Here is a 17,951-nt window from a genome sequence, read left to right on the forward strand (position 1 = left end):
AATCCTTATGTGTCTCCACTTGGTGTTTTGTACAACTACCATTATTATAATTTAACTTCTAGACAAATCATAGATTAAATATTTGAAAAGCATCTAAGGATCCCTGCATTTGAAAGGATCTAAGAAAGTGGTAAATACCTACTGAGTAGTTCATTTCTATTACAGTATATAAGGAATTCAAGGGAAGGTGAATAACTTCTGTTTTCAATTACTTTCATTCTTTTCAGCTCCAACCTCTGCACCCAAGGATTTGACAGTCATTACACGGGAGGGGAAGCCCCGAGCTGTCATCGTCAGCTGGCAGCCGCCGTTAGAAGCCAATGGAAAAATTACTGGTAAATGTTTACATTTTCCTGTATTCACCTTTTCATTTTACTATTCTGATCATTCACTCCATATTTTCCTGGAAACATTTCTGTTTGTTTCCCGAATGCTATTTGATCTGACTTTATTTTATTTTTTCTTATTTTTATCAGCCAACTTGGTCTAGGAGTAAGTTCAGTTAGAGGTACTGTAAGGTTTAAACCTCAGTGAATGTAAATCTTTTATTTTTAAATGCTAAGAATACTAATATAAGTTTAAAATGCAGCATTTTAAGCAAAGGTTTAGGAGTATGTGCTGCTCACATAATTAGGAATGACTAATAAGTAGTTTGTTTGGCAATAATGCAATATGTAGTATACATAATGATAGGTTGCTTGGTACTGCACATAATGGTAGGATTTATTGGTGGATATTTAGCTATACAGTAAAAACTTAAAGCAATGATGATCAGAGAAAAAGTCTAATATTGATTGACAAGAACTGAACTTAATGGATGCTTCACAATGACAGATTTTATTTTCCAAAATACTGGATATAACCTTCGCACCTAATTAAGACATCCATTACAAGCCCATAATGTTAATTTAGTATGAAAAATATAGTCGAGTTCTATCTGAGATTTTTGCATTTAAATGATCACTTTAGGCTTTAATAGACATCTTAGAGGCATATAATTATTAGGAGAAATACTGTTCAACTTCAAAAATGTGCGCATTATGGTCTCATTACTACAAACAATTGGTGTAGGCAAGTTCTGCAAAATATTTTTTTCATGTGGGAGAAAGTATGTGTATGTCACCATTACTATTAATAATCCCAGCTACACACTACTGAAGTATTGAGAAATATAAAGGTAAGAGTGCTTCAAAATAACGTCCTGTATAAGCAATGAGAAGTAAAGAGCACTAGATCAGATTTTTGGCTATTGTAAATCAGCGTGGCTTCACAGGCATCAAGTGAGCTATTCTGAGTTACACCAGGAAAGTATCCCACTTTATAGTACCAATAAAATAAAGATGTATTTCTATTTGATCATTGCCCAGCAATAACTATTCTTATGTTAGAATGGCTTAACCATGTGTGTGTGTGTGTATTTATTAAAAAGTGTATTATAATATTGTAAGTGCAATATATATTATTATATAATTTACTTATGATTGTAATACATTATAATCAGAGCTTTGCATTCAGTGACCATTTCCAAAAAGAGGATATTTCGATGAAATGGTTCTGTTTACATTAGCCTAATTTAATTACTGTAGAAATGAGCATTCTAATAGACAGTACAATAAAATGAGCACTCAATGACCCTGATTCCCCAATGACTAAAAGACAGAATAACATAAAAGCTTTTCTGATTTGCAAGATTTGAAATGACTCAGTGGTGGCAACTTTTATAGAGCTTTTCCACAGAAACAGCAGTCAGCCCCGAGAGCAGGCTAGGTCTGCTGCTGTCAGTGCCCAAACTGCTTGTGTACTGCTGGTTGTAGTACTTGTTTGAAGAACTCTAGGATTTTTTTACTGCAGATACGGTCAACTGTTTCTTAGACACATCAAGCATTTCTGATGTCACTGTGGAGAGTAGAAATGTCCCTAACAAACAAATCTTCATTCCTGCAAATGCTTGAGCAAGTGTATTTGTGTTAATATATGACAGTGGCTGTCATATCTTCATATATATTAATTCACATGCTATGGTCACAGAAATGCTTAGTAATCCCGAACTGCAATTCACTAAATAAAGCCCTATAATGCAAAACGTGCAAAAAGCAAATAAATAAATAAATAAATAAATAAAATAAAAGAAAGAAAAAAGATTTTTTTCATCCTAACACTGCTTTTCCCTGATCAGTGTAACTATTTGTGCGGAATGAGAGTTTTGAAAAGCATTTTTGTTTCGAGAGCAAAATAGGGGAAAAGTGAAAATAAGACTTACGCTGGTTTCATGGCAACTTAGGATCTAGGCCCAAAAATCAAGTGCAGAATACCTGCCTAGGCTCTTCAGCAGGGCCCGTAGCACCAGCTGCGGACTGTTTTCTTTGCAGACTACAAATATTTAGCATTGCCACTCCAAGGTAAGCGTCTCAGCCAAGTAGGGTGATCTGGGTAGCAGAAGTCCTTCTGCAGTCAGTCAGTGGGGAGGGACCCGGGTTTGCACATACCTGGTGCATTACTCAGGAAGGAGATAACTGTCTCAGCTAAATTTGTTCTATTTAAAACACGCTACTATTCTTTCATTTAATAGTGTTGTCATCGAGTACGTACCCAGGGAGACAGAAACCCTTAGTTCAGTTTCTTCTTGTGCTTGAAGGTTATAGAATAAAAAGGGAATTACGGTGTTGAATATCCTCCAGCTGGCTGAGGAGGGAATTGGATCCATGTTCTCCTGCCTGCATCAAGTCTTTCCCTTTTCATTGCAGAAAAGCAATAGCAAGTGTTACGGTTTCTGCGAAACACATCATTGCTTCTATGTATACGACATGCTTTCAAGGCATACTTCCAGGGCTGGCCTTGGAGCTGCTTACGTGGCATTGAGATACCCTTCAGCTCCATCTTTTGGAAGCGGCAGAGCTTAGGCAAGAGCTAGAGATCTCTTTGTGTAGGCTGGAGTGTTTCTGTGCTTGCCAGGCAGCCCTGGAGACAACAGATATTTTGAAGTGAGGCAGCTGCAGGTTTTGGAGGTCCCCAGGTGAGGTTTGGTTGCCAGAGAAGCGTTGGAGGCCTCACCACCTGGGGTGAACACTTCACTCAAGAACAGGACTTTCCTTCTCTCTAAACTATAATTTGCCCGGAAGATTACTCCTAGAAACTGTTATTTCCTAACACTTGCACTTACATGGTCTTCAACTGGAGCTTTGAAATGAAAATGTTGGCCTGAAAACTCAAATCCGCCTACCTGTGCATCCTGGCCCACAAAAGTAGGAGAACATGGGGCTGCTTGTGAGCCCCACTTGGGGGGTGCTTGGGGGATTTATGCTCTAGGTTCTGTTTTCTGTTCTATTTGATAAGGAAGTGCTTAGTTACTGTAGAACTTTCGGTTACCAAAACTCTTGAGGTTTGGGTTCTTCATTCCTTTTCCCCAAATACTTTACCGTAAAGTTGCCAAGAAATATTGCATGGCTTCTCTTGAGCCCTCAGGAAGTGATGAGCATTATCAATGCCTTTTAGTTTTATTTCAGCTCTGAAACACTGTGATTTCATACTGAAACAAATGATGGTTATCACACTGAATCATGCACCCGAATTTGGCAAATGTACTTGCGACAGAACATTTTAATGTGTTATATATGTTTATATATGATAACTATTTTTACAGAGAATATTGTTGTTTTGTTCTAAAAATAGACAAATATCAAAATATTCATCGAAACTGTTTTGATCAAGAGACCTACCATTACTGTTTTTTTTTTTAAAAAAAGAAAGCACTAATTGTTCAGAAATCTGAATTTTGTACGCATTTCATAAAGCAAGCAGGTTAAATGTGATTTAAGTACTAACTGAGAGACTGTGTTTATTCAGCTTACATCCTCTTCTATACTTTGGACAAGAACACTCCCATTGATGACTGGATTATGGAGTCCATCAGCGGTGACCGACTTACCCACCAAATCATGGACCTCAATCTAGACACCGTTTACTACTTCCGAATCCAGGCTCGCAATGCCAAAGGAGTGGGGCCTCTCTCTGATCCGATTTTCTTCCGGACACTGAAAGGTTTGAAACTTTGTCATCTGGATATTAATGATATGTAGGATTTTCTATGTCTCAGTAGGAGCTTTGCAATTAATTCCATGTCAGCTAGAAGAAATCCTATTACTTACTGAGAGATAAAAGCAAAATGCTCTATACAGCAGTTGACAAAAGTAAACCACATAATGAGGCAGCAACTATATTTTTAAATTCAGTCAGCTGGGGGAAAACATTCTGACACCGCCTAACTTTTGCTATCAGTAATAAAGCTAATTGGATCTGACGGGATTTCTCTGGGGAGATACCTTTTCATTTTGGATCCTCTGGTGGCTGTGCAAGTGGTGATGACTCACTCGCAGATCAGCAGAGTTGGCATGGCAGAATGCTGCTTAGAAAACTCCGCAAGCTGTCTGAGATGCAGTCTGACTTTGCATGGGGAATGTTGCACCAGGTATTTTTTGGTACCTGTCGTTAATAGCTGATAAATCAACACCCAATATCTCCTTCTTAGTGACCAGAAAGAAGGAGCAGGCAAAAGGCGGGGGGTGGGGTGGAGGGACGACGCATTTTGCTGGCTTGCGCTTTGGTAGATGTTTTAACAGGGCTGTTGCCTTTATGAGAGCAAAGGTCTGCACGTATAACAGGCTCCATTTCAAGCTGAGAAAGGGGATGTCCTCTAATATCATCCCTGCTACCTACCTGTATGAAGGCCTACAATGATCTACCCATAAATTATTGGTTAGAAGATATAAGCAGCATCACCGTGAGTGGGAAGCAGGATGTTTGCAGTAGCTGTTTTCCTTCTGTTTTAACTGTCACTCATTTGTTTGCACAAAAGATGAAATTACTCTAAGAAAGACATGTAATTAATGAGAAAAATCAAATAAAATAAACAGTGAACCTCTTCTAGGAAAGTAGCATGGCATACAGGAAAACATTTTCTTGTTCTGTCTTTTCTAGAGAAATTCCAAAGATTTGTTTGTAAAAATAACGTCCTGGCAGAAAGTAATTGATACTGAAGCTAGGCTAGACCTGAAAAGTCACAACTGGAGGGAAATTCAGATTCAAACCTGTAAGAGGGAGGTTTGGAATTAATGTTCCAATTCAGACTTCTTCTTAATCAGTTATACGTGACTTCATCTAACGCAGGCTATATAAAAGCTGAGCGAAATGACTGAGAGGGAGGAGGAGAAACTCCCTTTTCAGTGAGTCCCTCACACCTACCCGCAAGGATGAGCGAGGGCACGCGCGGCGCTGGCAGAGAGCTCGCCCTCTGAGCTTCGCTGACGTCCGTGTCTATAAAACATGCTGTTGACCACCGAGGCTGAGGGTGAAAGCCTCGTACAACAGTTGTCATCAATTAGCAAGAGTCGGAAAAAATGAAAAACTGTGTCAATTTGTTCTGAGCTTATCACAGCCTGTCCACGTTCATGGAACTTGCTTGTCCGAGTCATGTTTTGCTTGAATGAATTATTGGCAAGATCCTGATTATTCATTCTCTACTACCATGAAATGTGAAGAGAGAGCACTTTGCAAGTGCTCTGTCAAGGGGATGGTGCCAACTTAATTTCATACTCACCGTTTGTACCAAGGAAGGGAAGTCTATCTGAGTTTAAAATGAATCAAAGCATCAAAATATAACAAACTAATGAGGTATCAAAGATACAGAGACCCAGAGATCTAACTAAACCAAAAGATTAATGGACTAGATATCACCTACTTTGTAATGTTTACACAGAGCACCATAAAACTCATTTGGGAAATGAATTCTAGATCAGACAGCATCAACAGATAGCAAAAAGATAAATCTATAATTTGTTACATCTTGTAATAGCCTACAAGGACTATGTCTAATACCCTGCCATGAATATTTAATGATATCCACCCTAAATATGTCATGTTCAATAATATTCAACTGTTTTTTGACAAATCTGTCTCTACATTTGAGGTGAAAAGACCTTCTGAAGCCTTGAGAGCATTCTAAATTATGCAAAAATGTTCGTTTCCTGCCCTTAATGATTATTAACAGAAGATGTGTATGTGCCATATGGTAATGAATGAATGCTCTGATAGGAAATATATGTCCTGATCAGAGGAAGTTTTAAACTACAAGGAACTAAATAAGCATCAAAGATCTGCTAAGTCACCCAGTCTGATTTTATATATTACAGCACATAAAGCTCCTTCAAGGAAACCAAGCCATTACTTGTGTTAGAATTGCAATGTGAGTATTTGTAGTGACTTGCCTCTGCTAATGAAAATGTAGTGATCTGTGAGAAAATAGATATGTTTAATAGTAAATAACAGTACCGCAGGAGCAATGAGTTTATGTTCTTCCACCTCAGTTCCACGGATAATAATATACAGTCAAATGGGCAAATCCTTAGCTTATTGTCGTTGCACTGTGGACTGTAATGAATATATGAAAGTTTACATCAGTTGAGGATCTGCTTTTTTACGCTCTGGCTGGCTATGGCTAAATTTATCACTTAAAGCATGAAGATGCTGATACCCATTCTTGTGAGCCTGGAACAGAAGCTGGGTAAAATGTGGGACATTTTGGCCCAAGTTACCTAGTAACAAAATTTGAGGTCTTTTCTGGGATTTTTCTTGGTCCTTGCAGAAGTAAATACATACAGGCTGAAATGTATTTGCAGCTGCCCAGTGAAACACGGTAATTAAAGAGTGAATGGACTGGTGACAGGCAGGACTGAGGATTCCCTCAATTTTTCAAACAATTTATATCAGTGATTTTTTTCATCTATAACAGAAATAAGCAAATCTCAGAAGTACACTTGCTGGATTTACTTGTGCTTTCTTCTGCCAAACCATAAGTATTCTGGATTTCAGACAGTGTTTACAAACAGACCTTAGTTATATGCTGAACTCCATTAACTAAATAAAATTAAAGGGTAGTATTCATCTTGTCAGAATCGCACAAAACATTGCATCAATACAGATAAAATGAAAAAAAAGTGCCTATTGAATGCGTGCTCAGTATCCTGGAAACATATGTACGTATAATGAAGCTATCGACGTAATTTCAAGCATGAATAAAACGCTAGATTGGATGTGTTTCTAAAGGGGTGAGTGGTCAGGGGGAGAGGAAGAGCGAGAGAAAGAGGCTGTGGTCTCAGCTGTGTAACCACTGTTGCGTATTATCGTAACGCTAAGATCCACAAGGAAAACTTCATCCCTGGACTTTCTACGGGACATCAGGATTAGATGTACCATTTCCATGCCATCTCTAAACGAGCCCTGAAATCGCAGATGATGGTGATTTCCCCCGTCCGTTGGCAAGGATGATGTGGGGCAGCATTTTTAGCACTGCAGTGCCCTCTAATGCTGTGTCGGAGCTGTGTTAAATAGCACATCCCTGCTCTCGAACGGCACAAAATGTGAACCCGTCTGACCTGCCAGCAGCAAACGCGGCCGTGGTCCTGCGGTGCCTCATGGCCCTGGAGGTGCCCCAGCTGATGTCCCCGTTAGAGCTTGGAGAGGGCAGCAAAGGCAGAGTGTCGCCAGGGCAGCTGGCACGTGTCACCCGCTCTTGGGCGAAGGTAGCTGCCATTGCTATCAAGTGGTCAATGTTTGCATTAAATATATTTGTCCTGGGGGAAGAGCCATAGTCCCAGGTAGGGCTGAGTGGAGAAATGCAGGCTCCCGTAGGTATTTCTCAAGAGTTTGACGAAAATGGGGCCGTATGTGCTCCGTTCCCCTCTATTCTTCTTGGCAGCCATCTGAAAAAGTTGGGGGGGGAGGGAAGTGTATAGGGATCATTTAAGGTTCTTTGCTCCCTCTGCCACCATCATGGGAGTCATAAATGTGTCTGTCAGGCTGATGCAGTTGGATGTTAACTGCTCGCTCAGTACCTTAATTTTTTCCTAGCATGATCTCATGATCTACCAGAGGGTTTGTAGTGACTTTAGCAGAGAAGGGGACAGCGTGCTCTGCATCTGTAAGCAGGGGTTATTCAGCTTCTAGAATTCACTCACTTTTTCCCCAGTTTCCAGTGATTAAATTTCTTGCATATTTTATTAAGCAGAGGATTGGTTAATGCTCTGTAATGGTAGCTATTTATGAATCTAAAGAAAGTTTAATTCCCTCAGTCACATCGTAAATAGTCAGAAGTTGTAGCTGTGCAGGAGAGCTTTTAATATATCCATTGAATTTTCAAGTCTTGTCTGGTGCACTTCAAATCACACTATCTTTTATGGTTATTATGCAAAAACATGTAAATAGTTTTAAACTCCTTTTGTACAAAGCTGAAGCAATGATAATGTAAGTCAGAATTAGCTTTCAACTCATAGGTGATTTGACTCTAATTATTCAAAGAAACAGTATCTCTGTCTTTCTCTGGCTCTGTCTCTCTCTTTCTCTTCTGTGCTTAATTAAGCTTCCCAGATTGCGGTGGGATTTAAAAGAATAAGAGGTTAAAAAGAAATCCTGTAAAGTTTTCACATTTTTAAGAACTTTGTGGGAACACCTGCTGCAAAACGTGGTACAGCTTGTATTTGTCCTCGCCGTCCTGCAGGCTCGCTTTGCAGGAGGGGACGGTAAAACCCGCGCTTCCGCCCCGCGCCACCGGCCTCTAACCACGCTGTCTTTCTCTTGCAGTCGAGCACCCTGACAAAATGGCTAATGACCAAGGTACGGTGTCCCCGGTCCGTGCCGGCCGCGCCGCCTCCTGCTCGTCGCCTGGGGCGGGCGGCCGCTGGCGGGCCAATTAATCTCGCTAACGAAGTTCTGCTCGGCCGCCGCTGCCGCTCTGATGGGGAGGATGTAAATTTTCTGGAGAGGAAATTGTTTTGTCTCTTTGCTGAAGGACCAATTAAAATGTCAGGCTTCTTTGTATGAAATAAATTTTTAGTCTCTCTGCTGCACTTCTGAATAATTCACTTTAGGTATAATTAAGCTCAGCATAATTTTCAGGCCCCTCTTGCCCCCTTTTGTGCGTTATAGATTAAAGTCCAAAAGCCTCACGGTGAGAAATCGTCAATCAACTTTTCTCTCAAATCAGCGGCTCATGTTTAATAATAGCAAAGTTTAGTCAACTTTTCAAGGCATTGTCATTGCATTTTCCAAATAGGAATATATACCATTAAGTCACATTTTCTTTGCTGTCATTTGTTTCTGAATATTTGTGAAGTCTGTTGCTAGGATATGTTTTCTTTTTTTTTTTACTCCAGACCTATTATTTTTAAGTATTCTGCCAATTACAGCTAGAGCCTTTCACGCTTATGAGACATCTGCCCAGGGAGATAGTCACGTGAGAAACTCGGAGGTAATGTTGGGAGGTGTATCTGGAGCTGAACTCTCCCTTTGCACTAGTTTCAAAGGAGAAGTGCTGTGTAAACCTCAAAGCCTGGTGTCACTTCTGCAGGTACTGGCTTACCCCTATTTATTGACTTGAGGTAACTCGCAATAGATAAATTCCTAGTGAAGACAAGAAAGCATTAGTTAGAAGATCAAAGTAAACTCTAGACTCTTTCACAGGTTTTATTTCAGCCTGGAGCATCCATGAAAGCTACTTGGAGCATATTTCTTCACTACGATTTTACTTTTTATTAGGTACCACACATTATCTGCTAACAAGGTAGCACATCTTTTCCCCATCAGAGAGACATGTTCTTAGACAGCTTTGGAAATTCATCCTGTGATTTCAGCATAGAATTTGCTCTAATTTATAACAGCGCCTCTCCGGGGCCATGCCGGGCTGCGAGGCGCTTTCTGCAGCGATCGTAGCCCAACCGCTCTTGTACACGTGCTCTGTTCTCCAAGTCTACTGTTCAGAGATGAATATTTCTTCTGTCTTTGTTCCAGATCTTCTGCTTGCCCCTTTCTATGTAATACTCAGAGAATTCAGAGAATTTGGGGGAAGTTCTGCATATCAATTTGCAATGCTAGATGAGAGAAAAAAACAGGAAACAGGGAAAAGTGGTTTTAGGTTGCATAGACCGGTTAACTTACTTCCATCGTAGGGGGAGAAAAAGTCAGGTCTTCTGCAGAAAGGCCTGCTGGTGCCTCCTTGTTCTGTAGTTTAATTAATGGGTAGAAATAAATAAGCCTGACAGGTTAAGTGCAGCTACTCTGTATGTGGTAGGTGAATGCATTTGCTTAAACTACCATGGGAGAAGAGATCTGGAGGGCATTCTCATTTTGCATCCGTGAAAGCCGTGCCCCTGCCCGCAGTGTCAGCGCAGCCGGGGGCAGCGTGCGTTTGGGGGGAGCGCCTGCTCTGCCCACACCGGCTGCTCCCAGGCTCAGCACGTGTTATGTTAAAAGGTGTATGATTTCTTATTCACTAGCAAAATAATAAATTACATGGTGTCACAAGGAGGATTTTAAAGCAATGTTAAGATCTATATTTGCATATTTTAAAAATCATTTTGAGATGAAGCGTAGCACTGAGTGTGTAGGGTGGTTACTGAATGCATGCTGGATAACTTGTGGTCACTCATGATGGCAGCCTAAAGTATGAGTTATCATGTAGTTTTTATATTCTGTTTATGTAGATACAGATAGATACAGATACATAAAAAGGTGCTACTGCTCTCTATAATTGGGAAAGCAGTAGAATTAATGAGTATCAAAATAAATAGGACTGTGACAGTGTAGCATGAGCCGAGCATGGGGTGAGATGGTGGGCTGATGGTGGCTTCACTGGAGGTTGGCGCTCCTCCAGCAGAGACCTATGCTGTGCTTAGTGTCAGCATCAGTGTCAAAATTTCAAAGCACCTAAACCGATACCAGCCCAGTGCTGAGACGCGGCCCCACGTTTGCTGATTTCCATCTCCAGTGAGGCATCATCGTCCCTAGGGAGAAGCCACGTGCCTGGCGCTGCTGGCCCACGTTCTCCCTGTGGAAGACTGGTCTCATGGCAGGTCCCCAGGTGGCAAAAGCAGCTGGAGCACAGCCCCCACAGGTGCCTAGCCCGCACCCGGCTGCCTGGGCACAGCGTGTGCCTTTTATTCTCCCAACTTCAGCACGCTTGTGCCATTTAATCTGGATTATTTTAGACACGAAAAAATGAAAATGCCAGACTAACAGTGCTTAAAGAAACCAATGAAAACCCAGCAAACCTGAAGTCTGAGTTTCTCAGGGGTGTGGAGCCCTTTGCCTACAGAGGAGCCAGGAAGTTAGTGTCAGCACAAGGTGTTCCCTTGCCGCGACTGCTTGGAAGAGTGAGGGAGCGATCTCAGGCGAGTTGCAAGAGCGGGGGCTGGAAATAGAGGCCAGGGGATGGGGTGCTGAGGATCCCTCCCAGGTTCAGCCCCAGTCCCACACGTCCCAACGATGGTGGAGCTCAAGGTGTCTGAGCACGAGAGAGCTTCCAGCGCTGCCAGGCTCCATGAGAGCGTTATTATTATCCAAATGTAATTAAAGGTTGAAAAACTGTCACCAGGATCATCCATTGTTCTTGTACAGCCTGGACAATGTTTGCAACCTATTTAATGAGTTACGCTCTGTATAAACTTCAATTAGAAGTGGCAAAGATTTCAACTGGTATCTCGTATCTGCTTGCAGTTTGATACTTTGGCTAACCTCTGTCCTCAGCGCTGTAAATGTGTACGGGAGTTGCAGCCATAGTCTGTGGATTCCTAGTTTCTCCAGGTGTGCTGGGTTTTGTTTGCTTGAGCCACATTGCGTATAAAAACTAAATGTGGTTACTTTTAACAAGCAGGGTTTGCAGAGCATGTTTTAAGCAGTATGAATCACTTTGCGTAATACCTAAATCTATACATTAGTACTATATCTTGTCTGTGTAGTCATATTATGCTATATTGGAATCTATTGTGACTATAAGATGTAAACAGGAGAAATTCTCAGCCCTTTGGGATGTCTTTCATCAGCTTGTAGATACCTACATTCAGTCTCCACTTTTACGTTACTTTGATGACCAATTCTAATAATACATCAAAGTCTGAGGTCTTCACTTCCCTTTGATCTCTAGGTAATTCTATTAAAGATGAGTCAATGGCACCAGGTCTCATCGTAGCTGTACTGCAAGCAGAAGCATTAACGTAAACAGAGGCAGAGTTTCCAAAAGCTCATTTGCCTCAGAAGTCATAAAAGCTAATTCTTCAATCATCTCGGGCCTGATCCAATGCCTGCTGAAGCCAGTGGGAGCCTTTTCAATTACTCAGTACATTGGACGAGGCGCTTAGGGCCATCTCTATCACAAATGTAATTCTTATTGAGTGACACAAATTAACTCTTTCGGGTCATCCATCTTGAACACTAGCTCAGAGCCTCTGCATCCTCTAAGCAAAATCCCTTTACCTGGCAGCAAAGCAGTTTCTGAGAGTGTGGGACACATGATGGGCCTTGGGGAGGGACACTGAAGTTTCAGGGTACAAGGCGGTGGAGTCTCAGGGGGCCCTAGATGGACAGGGAGATAAAAAGGACGTGCAACCGTGGCAGACCTTAGGCACAAAAAGGAGGTGAGGAGAAGAGAGTAGAGTTTGGGAGCAACTTCTGAGGGAGGGTTTCTAGGTCAGGGCAAATGTGCTCCCTGTTCCTGCAGCTTCCTGGGACAGTGAGACCAGCTGCTGCAAGAAGGGACTGTCTCTAAGAAGGGAAAGGGAACCATGCGGATTCCCACCTGGATTTCTTAATCCTGCACTGGAGGTACAGACAGAGCAGAGCTTGTGGCTCTCGGGTGCCAGTTGTCGTAGGCAGCTCCCTGCCCGGCACAGTGCCTTGCATGCTCTGCCTGCCTCGTCTGCTGACCAGGGTGGAGTTGCAGATCATCAGAAGTTTCATCATTGACCTTTCCTTCTTGGAAGGGGGTTGTGAGACCAGCCTGTTTCTCAGCTCCCAGACCTACTTCTAAGAAATCTAAACTAATGAGCATGGCTTTTTTCCCCCCTGTATTTGCACCTTCCAGGCCTTCCTGCTGCAGCTCTTTCATTAACGCCTAACTTTTCAAAGGCTCCGTATGCAGTTGGAGCAGCTGAGATCTGTTTGCTGCTTCTTGTCCGTGATTTTCAGCAGGAAACTGGGGAAAGATGGAGGGTGAGATACTTCTGTGGTGAGCACACCCTTCAGTGACACTTGTGCCACTGCAGAAGGAGCAGGCCATGCGGGGAGCTGCAGGTGAGACCTAGTGATGGCAAAATCATTCTGCTGAAAGCTGCTGGCTCCTTTCAGCTCCTTTTTGTCTGCAAGGTCTGGAGAGATCACCAAGAACTCAGCCAAAAGCATAAGCAGATACTTGTCAGTAAGAGAGGGGGGAAAAGGAATCTCGTTGATGAAAAGCAAATAATGCTCATGGAGTGCAAACCCTCTGTGACCTGAAGGACGAGGTGAAGAGTATCAGCATCTTTCAGAGTCTAACCATGCATTTTTCAGAAGTGCCCTAAAACCTGAAGTGTGTGTGAAGCCTTTAAATGTGTCAGGTTCTTTTCAGATTTTTATTTTGCATGTATGCAGCTGATTGAACAGGGCATATTCAAAGGTAGTAAAAGTGGTCATACAAGAGTAAATTTAGAGTTACAGATGCTTGAGAGAGCGCTTGTTACAGCCATCTCCTATGTCTCCTGTTTATGTAGGAGAAGGCCAGCTGAGTTTGTGTGAGCTGTTGAGGCTCTCTGAAGTCTAAAAAAATTCCACTTATGATTTTGGTCTGGAATAACTGGGCAAAGAGCCTCATTCTTTTTGCCATCTCACCTCAGCTTTCATTTGATAAGCCAATATTAAATTCTTTAGTCTGTATTTTGACAATATATGACTCGTCAGCAGTCATGTATTGCCAGCAGAATGATATTTTGCAAGAGCTAGAAAGCTGATTTCTGTGTTTGGACTACAAGTATTTTATAACATCCATTATAAATTTTGATAAAAGGCAAAAAAAATAATGTAGAGCAAGTATTTCTCCTTATCTTAGGATGTTTCAGTACGTTTTGATCGTTCAGTTGTGTTCTGAGAACGTATCTCCCATGAAGTAGGCCATGTGTGGACTGAGCTAGATAAATTCATGTATCACGAGAGAAGCCGTGAGATCAAGACAGGACTAACGAGACGCAAGGGCAGGTACCACCTTCATCACAGCTCAGGCAGGGACCGAGGCCAGAAACTGAGCCTAAAGAATATTGCCCTGGCAATCAGTGCTTAAGAGACTGTCCAAGGTGAGGGACCACCTGTGCTCCATCAGTGCACCTCTGCAAAAATCCTGCTCAGATAAGTCCTGGGGACATGATGTGAAGATTGCCTCCATATGTGAGCATTGTGTTGAAAGTCCATGCAGAAGAAACCAGCAGCTTTTGTCTCCAAATCCTGGGGAACTGGTGTCCTGCCTTATGTTGCAGGTAGTAGGGATGCCAGGCACATCGGTGGGTGTGCAGGGGACTTTGCCCTCTTTGAGTAGGGAATTAATGCTGTGTACTTGACAGTGCACCTGCTATTTTACACCTCACTGCTTTTAATCTCATGAATAAAGAGTGCACTAATTGTTTCAGCTTTCAGAGAAACAGGGTTTGCAACGCAGTCTGGTCATGCCTGGAATTTGGCTGTCTGTAATTCAGCCTTTGCCGTGTTTGGATTATAGCAGGCATATAGCTGTTGGAAACGCGAACCTGCTTGTGCTCGGTGGCGTTTAGCTGAACACTGTGAACCGCAGTGTTCGGCACGGCGCTTCCCCCCAGCCTGCACGAAAGCTGCCGCCTGGTATCAGCCCCAGCACAGTCACGGCATCGTCTACTGTGATAGCAGGAGGCATCGGGTTTGGCTCTTTGCCTCCTGTTCAGGCTTTTGATGGCTCCAGGCTTTTGTTTCTAAAGCGATTTTGCAAGCGCTGAGCACAGCAGCAGTAAAAGGATGAGCAATTCAAGTCTTTCTCAAAGAGCTGCTTCCCAAACAAATAGTGCAGGGGACTATGACACTCTTCATTACCAAGAGAGGAAAGAACAAGTATTGCATTTATCAAAGTAACCTCTTCTCTACAAGAAAAAGCTCCAGGCAGCTTTTTGGGGTTCTGTCATCTGGCTGATTTTTCAGCAAGTACAGGGATTCATTCTTAAGGTCCAAAATATGGAAAACTTATGTAAGGAGAGATCTCAGAAGGCATTCTTGAAAACTTAAGAAGAATGGTTATTCTTGCATGTTGGTGTTGATTCCTGCTACTCTGAGACATCTTTAAGAAAATGATCTAGGGTGTCCTTTGAAAAACAAAGACTAGAGGCAGTGGAGTGTTTGCTCACCTAATCTTGCATTTCTACCAAATTCCCTTCCAGTAAGTCGGCTTATGCCTGCTGAAAAGCAAACTTGCCATCAACACCACCTTCACTGAGCACTCTGGTGTGCTCTAAGCAGCGTGGAGTAGGGGCCTGCTTTGTTACCGGTTGCTGAGCATCCATGGGGAGAAGATACAAATCCTCTGATTTGTTTAAATCCTGATTGATGCTCTGGGAGTATCCTTTTTCAAACTTCCACTTCCCAAAATTTAGGATTTCTCTTTAAGTCCTTAATTTGTTTTCCTATTTTTTTTCCTAGTGGAAATGAAGCCTTGCTAACTCTCACCTCCGCATCTTTCAAATTAGGCTCTGGAGCCAATGCACAGATGTGCTTGATGGATCTATCAGGAGCTAAGCGTCTGGGGGACCTAAATGTGATTTCGTATCCATAGCTTCTATTTAAGTTCCTAGAAGGGAGGTGATCTGTGTGAATCCTAATAGTGGTTTCCTCAGAGCTTCACACCATGGTACTAAGGGCTACTGACCCTTTACCCCTCCCCAGCCTTCTAGCAAAGCACCACTGCCGATTCGGGCTGTCCAAGTTATACCCTGTTACCATCTTAAATACAGCAGTCACATACATTCACTTAAATTTATGTCCCTGGTGAGTTACCAGATTTGTATAAAGACTATGCATGGCACAATCTAAAGAAATAAAAGACCTTAGTGAGTTGTATGGATTGGTCATACCTAAGAGAGCAGGTTTCCCTGCATCCCTTCCTTAATTAGGCCCCTGTCTTACAAATCCTTCTTGATGACCTGGACAACAGATACATTTCAGTATCTTAGATGAATACATGTATGTATATATGGGCAAATGCAAATAAAATCAGTCAGCAATAGGTAGTCTTGTTTGTACAGAAAAATAGTCATGTTTGTTAAGAAGCTTCATGCTGATTGTTATATGTAGGAATTACTTTGGCTTTACTGGTCCAGTATAAAATCCACTGAGCTGTCCTTGACTAAGCACTATTTTATTTTGTATGTTTAAAAAATGTTTGTGTAAAGAAATGCACTGGTGGACAATATGATGACTGCCAGTATGTTGCCAAAAAGATCTCTAGGAAGATCTCTAGGAACAAAATGAAGAGAGTGATGATACTGGGGAATTCTGTATTTTTTCACTTCTGCAGGCTATTTCTGAAGCACATTGGTTACTGCATTATAGCTTGATCTTGTAGCTCTGCAACCTGCAGAGAGTGATAGTGTAGCTGAGGAAGGACATATTTTGTTAGAAATGAAGCAGGATGTTCATGTTAAAACCTCCTTTTGACTGGCATTCGTGCTATGTACCAAAAGGCCAACAGTCAGCATGATGCCTCATAAGCTGTGGTGCCTGGGGGCAGGAAGAGTCTCTTACCGTCTCTTGTTTTCTGATATTAGAATATTACTGTGCTTATTTTCCTAGTATTTTGGAATATTTCAGGCAAAAAGCAACAAAAGCAGCAGAGCAGGGTTGTACCTGGGTCAGATGAGTCAGATGATTGCAGTAGAAACAGCGTCACTCCCCATTAATTTCTCCATCTCAAGTTTTCATGAATCAGGTAGCGCAGGGAGTGTTTTGTAAGGAGCCGATATCACGGTTCCGTTGCCTCGGTGAGGCAGTCTGCACAAGTGGTTCAGCAGTGCCAGAGGCGTGGAAATAAGGAAGTTGTTAAAGTAAACCATAAATAAGGAATTTACAGCAAAATCACAACAGAATTTTTGAGCAATTCGCAAGAGGTGGAGACCTGAGAGGATGAAGAACTGTTGCCATCATAGATGATTTAAGACTTTTTTTTTTTTTTTTTTTGCCTTGGTCAGATCTACTTGAAATGGTTATTGCATATACTGGCGACTGAAATATAGTTATGGAAGAAGGATATGCTTTTTCAGAGAAAGGCTTGAGTCACTGCAACATTCAAAAGACATACCTAGGCGAACAGAGAAGTTACATGGAGAATGGAGAGGGGAGAAGGGGGATCTAGGATCTGTGGATGCAGATTTTGGTCCCTCTGAAAGTATGGCAGCCTTCAGCACTGCAACTCAGAAAAAAAGTAGGAAAATCAAGAGTTAAGGCTATTGAACCTCTATTAAAAAGGCAACTCTTGAACAAATAGATGATTAAACAAGATGTCGTAATAGTTTGTTCCAAAAGATGGAATAACAAGAAGAATAAAAACTGCACTGGAACTTAGTGGAAGTTGAAAAACTAGTCCATGATCTGACTGGGGGAAAAAAAAAAAAAGGCAAATGAGATCTGGCCATACCCACTGAGTGATGCCCACTGCATAGATTTTTTTCTGGCTTGTGTTGAGGGTTTAAATCTAAATTTGGTGGGACAAAACAGTTGCACTTGTCACCGGTAAGAAAAGAAAGACACTGATATCATAGGAAGGAGATGGGGAACTGCAGTAATTCTGGGCACTTGAGGAGTGACAGAGGCCGGCTTTCCCACAGGCAGCGCGCTTGCTAAAGGAATAGCATTACTTGAGATTTAGATGATTATAAAGCTCTTGGAAACCTGAGGCCTCAAAACTAAATGAGTGCAACTCTCCGGCAGTGCTGGTCCTTCATATCCCTTCACTTTTTTTAAAGGGAAACATATCTTAAATCCTTGCAGAGATAAAGCTAGAGATGAAAATGATTCATGGAGGTGTGTTGGCTTGGAGTAAAGCATTTATAATCCTGTTTAAGTCTTACTTACCCTTTAACATACAAAGC

General features: G+C 41.9%; 1 protein-coding gene across 1 annotated transcript in view; it reads left to right on the top strand.

Annotated features, from left to right (window-relative positions):
• Positions 1–17,951, top strand: part of DCC (DCC netrin 1 receptor) — a 551,739-nt gene that overhangs the window by 489,565 nt on the left and 44,223 nt on the right. Inside the window, exons 19-21 of the mRNA XM_062599476.1 lie at positions 228–335; positions 3,844–4,038; positions 8,632–8,664. Coding sequence (XP_062455460.1) covers positions 228–335; positions 3,844–4,038; positions 8,632–8,664 — 336 coding nt within the window. The remainder of the gene's footprint in view (positions 1–227; positions 336–3,843; positions 4,039–8,631; positions 8,665–17,951) is intronic.

This window comes from Rhea pennata, chromosome Z, assembly GCF_028389875.1.
Source record: "Rhea pennata isolate bPtePen1 chromosome Z, bPtePen1.pri, whole genome shotgun sequence".
In the NCBI taxonomy this organism is placed as follows: Eukaryota; Metazoa; Chordata; class Aves; order Rheiformes; family Rheidae; genus Rhea; species Rhea pennata.